Here is a 7108-nt window from a genome sequence, read left to right on the forward strand (position 1 = left end):
TAGATGACATGGTAATAAAGAAAGAGTGCTTAACTTTGTGAAAAGTTATCAGACCCATTACCGTATCTTCACAAGCTTTCCAAATTTCGACAGTATAAATATGTACCATGATTAAGCATCTTGAATTATCAGTAATCATAAGGCAAACCCTAAACTAGCGACCTGTGAATCCGAAAGTTTCCCCCTTCCCTTCATCCATTGATCGTTTGAATCCCGAACCGATAAAGTTTCAGGGTAAAAAACTTGTGTGAAAAGGATTAAAAGGACATAAAAGTGTGGTGATACTCAATTCAAATTCATTTCTTTTTCTTCTTCAAGGTGGGAAAATTTCTCCAAATTCTCCACACACAATTTGCACATGAACAAGAATCTTCTCTAATAGGGGGCCGGAGATGGAAAAAAGAGAGCAATAACCCTAAAATAAAGAACCCTAGGCAAAGAAAAGTCCAAGAGTTCATATGAATGATCATGTCGTATTATCTGTTTACTATGTAGGTTTTGTAAAACAAGGACGTTATAATGAGAAATCAACACAATAGATACATGGGGGTCCAAGGTTTTCGCAGCTACAGCTAGGGTTAGTATCACATCAACAGTGTTACTAGTGTTAGAGTATATTATTGGAAGTGACAACCTGATCGTGACATGTTGTAATAGTGGCCTTTTCAATTGTTTCACATCGAACGTATATATTTTGTATATATAATTAGGTCTAAACATGAAAAATACATATATGTATGATGAATAATGGTACGTATTCGTCAAAGACCCGCAGACAAACATCCGTTTGCACGGATTACATGTGAAAACCAATGGAACATAGATGAAATAAGAAAAAAAAGCCGCAAACGATAAACACAGTTAGTCATACACCCAAATAATGTCAATTAAATTTAAAACGACAAGAAAGATATAAAATTGCTGCGATTTAGTTTGGTTACGGATTTACATTTATGTAATCTTCAAGAGAAATTAGACTTTGAATTGTCGTTCTTCACATTCTATATAAGACATATTCCCGTGATATGTACAGAATTGAGCCCTAGAAATGCCGAAACGCACGTTAGCGAATTCAAATCATTAATGATAATCATTTGTTCCATTTTTTTTTCTTGCACAAAGCAGATGATGGTGTTACAGTGTTTTTTTTGTGTGTGTGTGTGAAATAAATTTGTTGACGTAATTTAATTAACCTATGGGTTTCTGCCAAGAGCATATTAGACTATTATTGTTTGGTCCAAGTTATGATGGAAGTTAGTGGAAGTAATTTAGTAAAGTGAAGCATCATCCATAGGCTTTATCAAACTATTTTTTTAAAAATCTTATAAACTTAATGGAATTAGGGCTCATCATTAGAGAACCTCATACATGGTTTTGCTAAAAGAGGAAGTACACATCTCACACCGTATATATAGCTTATGGAACATTGGGTACGGAAAAAAATATATATGTGGGTTGGTTTTGAGAAAGGATAATGAAATATAAGATTTTTAGTAGGATCGGTCCAAATCCACTCTTAATTTGGTGTCAACGTTTTAGGTTTTCATATGAAGACTCAAAAGAATTTCAATAAATACTGATTTAAAAAGAACTTTGATCAATCCCCCATAGATATTATCATATTGGAATAAAGTTCTCTATTTATTAAACAAAAAAAAAACACAAACCGTGTAGGTAGAGACACATTAGCAAGTGACAGATGCGCATCTAACGATGTTTGACTATTTAAATTTGTTAATGAAGATGCGATTTTTTTTATTGACAATTTACTATAGGTTTGTCTATGAGCAGGCCTCAACAAAAACCACCACACCTTGTATAATATCCAACTGTATATATTTTTGTGTAATGCATTCAAGGGAGAAAAAACACCAAGTAAAAAGATCAATGCAAATTTATTATATATATATATATATATATATTAATTTAGTATTAAATCTATAATAACCCTTAATACATATATAGAGAGAGGTTGCAAGAGGGAGGTGGGGGTATGAAGTGTGGTAAAGGGTTTTGCAGAGACAGTGGGACCTTCTAAATGAAAAGAAAGGGTACACATATACACATACATATATACATATACTCCTAGGAAACTAGACTAGTACTACTTTGTCCCTAACATCTCTGCTTCTTCTTCTTCTTTATAAAAAAAAAACAATCCATGTGAATTCTTCATAACCACATTTTTTTGTATGGCCAAATTTCAAACAACACGCACAAGAGATCAGTCTTCTAATCAATCTTCTACATGTGTTGATTATGAGAGAAGATGGTGCAACTTGGACACAACAGTTCTTTGAATAGTTTTTTTTTAATTTTCTTTTTTTTTATGAAAAAATATAACTTTAATTGAATAGGATATGATATATATATATATACTAGTAGAAGAATAAGTAGTTTTATTGTTCTACCTATCCAATAGCAATTACTATATAGAAATCTTTATTCGGAAACAAATATATATGCATATATGCGTCAGGTACCATGTTTTAATCTCTTAATTTCAAGCTGTGGGTGAAAAAAGAAAGAAAGAAAATCTCTTCCAAGTTCTAGATGACATGTCTTGGAGGAGTTCTTGAAAAAAAAAACAGTTAAATAATGTTCATTAATTAATTTTATTTGGTTACCATGTGTTAATCAAGATTTGGTCTCTCATGAATCCAACCCCACATTTATTAGCCGATAACCCTCATTGAAAATCAATCACCCAAGTGTGTGTGTGTGTATATATATGGAAATCCAAACAATTCGTGATTTCAGGGTTATATATATATATATATATATACCATGTTATTTTTGAGGTTACAAATATTTCATAGATGGGTGCGTACGTGTATTTTTAATTGTTGAGCAGGAATTCATATACTTCATTGGAAAAAACGGAAAGGAAGAAATTAAGGCAAAAGAGATTGGACTTTCCAATCCCTCCCTCGGGATTGCTTATATTGTTTGCAGTGGTCATGTGTCCGATCGAACAAAGTCAAACAACTTTTTAATGAAATCATTTTAGAAAATCCAATTACTATATAAACCGTCATATATATGATCATTCAATATAAATATATATGTGTGTATGTATGTGTGTATGTATGTATGCATGTATTGTCACGTAATTTTGTAACATTTCTATTAGAGAGAGAGATATATCCATATCGTGTTTTAGATAAATATTTCTCCGAGTATGAGAGGTTACACATTTAGAACGAAACGTTTTTGGTCTTCGTTGTTTTTCCGAGAGAAAAAAAAAGGGGGCGTTCTTAGGACATTACACAAATTTAAAACCTAAAATGTGTTTTTTTATTGATAATATGGAAGTTGATCCTTTGGCCAAAATATATCTTCCAAAAGAACAGAAAAACCTATGTGAATGTCCCTTTTCAGATGATGGTTCAAAACCGGATTGAAAAAGAGTTTTATTCTCTTCTTACCGATTGAATCACTTGATCTTGGGTTAAAATGTGTTTTATATTGTCATCTAATGACCTTGTGTTTCATATTTGTACTGTCCAATACTCTTCCTATAAAAGCGGTCCAAAAAAAATATTTGAATTTTGAGACATCGACCTCTTGAGTTATTTGAAAAACACTAAATCCATGTGATGAAATGTTTTTCATGTAAACTTCACCGAATAAACTTAAACTTCATATAAAAAAACCTCAATCCAGAACGATTTTTTTTTTATATCCAAACATCGACAGCAATTTTTTTTTATATTGTTAAATTTAGATATGTTTTTATTCTAATGGTATGTGTATATATATATATATATATATATATAATCGATATCATTTTTTTAGGGTCAGATTTTACCTCGAAACTCTCTCCAATAGAGGGATGGAGCATAACAAAAAAAAAAAGAAAAAAAAAGAAAAAAGAAAAAAAAAGACAGAGGCCTACGAGCCAAGACCAAGAGCACGCCTTTTTGTTTAGGGACTTCTAATCTCGTTACTAACGAAATCGATCCAAACGAAACAACAAATAATCCTAACAGATTTAAAATGTGATATAAAAGGGGATGATTTTAATTTCTTTAAAATCGAAGTAAAACCGAATAAAAATATAACAAAAAAAGGCAAAAACAAAAATCTTGAAAAAATGAATATTTTTTACAATAAAATCCAAAATCGAACAAAACCGAACCAAAATGAACCGAATTCATCTGTTTTTAAAACCGAAATAACTGAATATAATCAAATCGAAACCCGAATAGATCACCCCTAGTTTTGCTATTTTATCGTCATCGAGGAGAGAAACTCCACAAGTTGCCGGATTTTTGACAATACACAAATCCTCCATCAAACCGTAAAAGCCTTGCCTGAAAACACAGCGGTCAGCCTCTAAACTGAAACACAGAGTCTTTTAGAAACCCTAACTCCACGCATAACCAATCAAGTTCAAAGCGAGACAAAGTATCTCATTCCAACAACCACAAAGAATATAATAATTCGCAAGATCACATCTTTCGGTTGTGTTTCGCCAATCAAGGGTTAAAAGCTTCAAAACCCAAAAGAACCCTTTCTTCAGACTCTGTTTTGCCCTAATCTAACGGCACTATCATAACCCCCCCCCCCTGTAATCTAATCTTCAAAAGCATGTGTTTGTGCGTACGGTCGGTTTTAAGGAGGGGGAGGGGGCTTCACTTCCGGTTTGTCCTCGTCCATCTCATCCTCGCCCGTGGAATACCTGAAAAACCAGAGATATCAACATCATTGTTAAGCACTCTTCCCCAGCTCAAATGGAGGTAGCTGATTTCTCAACATTGAACATTCATCTTTTCGGGCTACCTGTTTTTAACCAACTTCCTGAAAATGTTCTTAATGCCCTGATGATTTCTAAGATTTCGGGTAAAAGTTCAATCTTTACTAGGGTGCTATGACCGAGTAAAAACCATCACAGTTCGGACCACCTAAGATAAAAAAAAGTGCCATTGACTCGTTAAGCTCGCCCCTTATTTCTTTCCTTTACCGACTTGTGGTACAGCAGAGCAGGAAAGCTTACCTGTCTGTGGGAAAATCATGAAATTGGTCACCACGAGGAGGTTTCTCATCCTCGTCTGAATCTGAATCATAAGTTGAACTGCCACTCCAAATGCGAGGTTTTGGCCTTTTCTCCATCTCCTCTTCCGGCTTATGAAAAAAAAAAGGGTCGAGACAACGGTCAGTCCATTGGGACAAAAACGACCCAAAATGAGGAAATTGTAAATCGTTTCAAGGTACCTCCTCGGAGAGTTGACTGATCGGTGGAGTGTGCTGGAACTGTACACTAGGCGTGTGTATCAGTTTAGAGAGTTGCTCCAATAACGTGGTCCTGAAACTCAAAACGAAAAATTGGTCGGAACTCTAGACAAACAACAAAAAGGATGAGAAAGAGAGCCAAAAAGTTCAGAAGCTTAAAAGAGAGAGCATGTAAGTTCCCAACTAAATCCCCAAATTAACGGCATTGCAGCAAAATCAGATTAAACGAAACATCAAGAAACTCTAACATAAGGAGTATCAGCAGCATCCTACATGATCAGTAAGAGATCTCAAACACATTCCTGTAAGAAAAAGGCTGACTTGTATGAAGCAACATAAATACAATATCCACAACAGGCATCATGAGATTACCTTATTTTTTCCATATCTTTCGGTGCGTTTAAGTTTTCCATGGGGCTTGGATCGACATGAAGTGTATAGTCTGGCCCAAAGTACTCGAAATACTCGTTGTAAGGAAGTTTGTTCTCCGGCTCCACACCAACAGCAACTGCTGTCTGAGACAAAGACAAACAGACACCTTTCAATAACAAGACTTTAGCTAACCAGAAACTAAACCCTAGTCCTGAAGCAGAAAGACCGTGACACAGACCTCATAGCACCAGCATCGGGCGACATTGCGGATAGTATACCCTCCACCGCCCAATACCATGAGAGGAATATTGAAAGATCTCAAGAACCGAAGGCAATCAGCATGGCCCTTGACCGATAAGTTGAAGCAACCCAATCGATCACCGCTTAAAGAGTCAGCCCCGCACTGAAGTACAACTGCTTCTGGCTGATACACCTCCATAACCTTCTGTATAATCGGCCTGAACAAACGGCGGAAACTTTCGTCGTCCATACCGTCATTCAAGGGAACATTCAGAGCGTAGTATTTCCCCTTGTCGACCCCTATGTCTCTTATGTGTCCGGTCCCTGGGAAGAAGTCCCCAAATTTGTGGAAAGAAACGGTCATAACCCTATCAGTGGTGTAAAAGGCTTCTTCTACTCCATCTCCATGGTGAACGTCAATATCTATGTAGAGAACCCTCTGCCAACGAAATTGAAGAGAGGCACTCAGATTCGAGTCATGGGAACATCGTAGTTAAACTTGAATATCAAATGGGTACAACAATTTCTTACTTCAACCCAAATTTTCAAACTACCCATCTCTCGCGATGTCGATCAAAATCAGAAAATTGTGAACGTCATAGGCGAACACCAAAAATTGAATAGGGAAACAAAAACCGAGAAGGAATCAGGAATTTACCCTAAAAATCTTGAGGAGCTCGAGAATCCCGAGGACGATGTCGTTGACGTAACAAAACCCAGAAGCCTCGCTCTTCTTAGCGTGGTGGAGACCACCGGCCCAGTTGATGGCGATGTCGGCGTCCTTGCGGTTGAGCTTGATCGCGGCACCGAGGGAGCCACCGGCGGAGGCGCGGCAGAAATCGAAAAGGCCGTCGAAGACGGGGCAGTCCTCGCCGACGTTGAAGCGCTTGAGGCTGCGAGACAAGGAAGGATCGGACATGGATTCCGGGGAGACGGAGGAGAGGAAGGAGACGTATTCGGGGGCGTGAAAGCGGCCGATGTCGGAGGCGTCGGCGAGGGAAGGGCGGGAGATCTCCATGCGGCGGTGGAGGTGGTAGTGGACGATGAGGCTGTGAGCCATTCGGATCCGGTGAGGCTTCATGGGATGGCCTTGACCGTAGTAGTAGTCGCCGATCGTCGGTTCGTAGAAGTAACTCACTCGCCGCTTCCGAGCGTCCGGTCCCGTCGACGGCAGCGAAGCCCCGCTCTCGTCACTCTCCATCTCTCTCTCTCTCTCTCTCTCTCTCTCTCTCTCTCTCTCTCTCTCTCTCTCTCTTCTTCT

The 7108-nt window shown here is 37.4% G+C and overlaps 1 protein-coding gene across 1 annotated transcript; it reads right to left on the reverse strand.

The window, feature by feature from the left end:
* Window positions 1-4246: 4246 nt before the first annotated feature.
* Window positions 4247-7101, reverse strand: LOC104821488 (histone deacetylase 6). The gene is made up of 6 exons (XM_010552393.2): window positions 6506-7101; window positions 5846-6286; window positions 5608-5750; window positions 5218-5308; window positions 5000-5127; window positions 4247-4684 (listed from the first exon to the last, which is right to left on the reverse strand). Exons 1-6 carry the CDS (start codon window positions 7046-7048, stop codon window positions 4618-4620), a joined length of 1413 nt encoding a protein of 470 aa, XP_010550695.1. The 5' UTR covers window positions 7049-7101; the 3' UTR covers window positions 4247-4617.
* Between the last annotated feature and the right edge of the window lie 7 nt (window positions 7102-7108).

Source organism: Tarenaya hassleriana, unplaced genomic scaffold, assembly GCF_000463585.1.
Source record: "Tarenaya hassleriana unplaced genomic scaffold, ASM46358v1 Cleome33, whole genome shotgun sequence".
Taxonomy (NCBI): domain Eukaryota; kingdom Viridiplantae; phylum Streptophyta; class Magnoliopsida; order Brassicales; family Cleomaceae; genus Tarenaya; species Tarenaya hassleriana.

Excerpts from the sequence above, each read along its gene's own strand:
- LOC104821488 (XM_010552393.2), bottom strand. The coding sequence starts at position 7,048 with ATGGAGAGTGACGAGAGCGGGGCTTCGCTGCCGTCGACGGGACCGGAC. Across the intron at positions 5,751-5,845 it reads CCCGATGCTGGTGCTATGAG|ACAGCAGTTGCTGTTGGTGT; the intron begins GTCTGTGTCACG and ends TCTTTGTCTCAG. Across the intron at positions 5,128-5,217 it reads TCAGTCAACTCTCCGAGGAG|CCGGAAGAGGAGATGGAGAA; the intron begins GTACCTTGAAAC and ends TTTTTTCATAAG.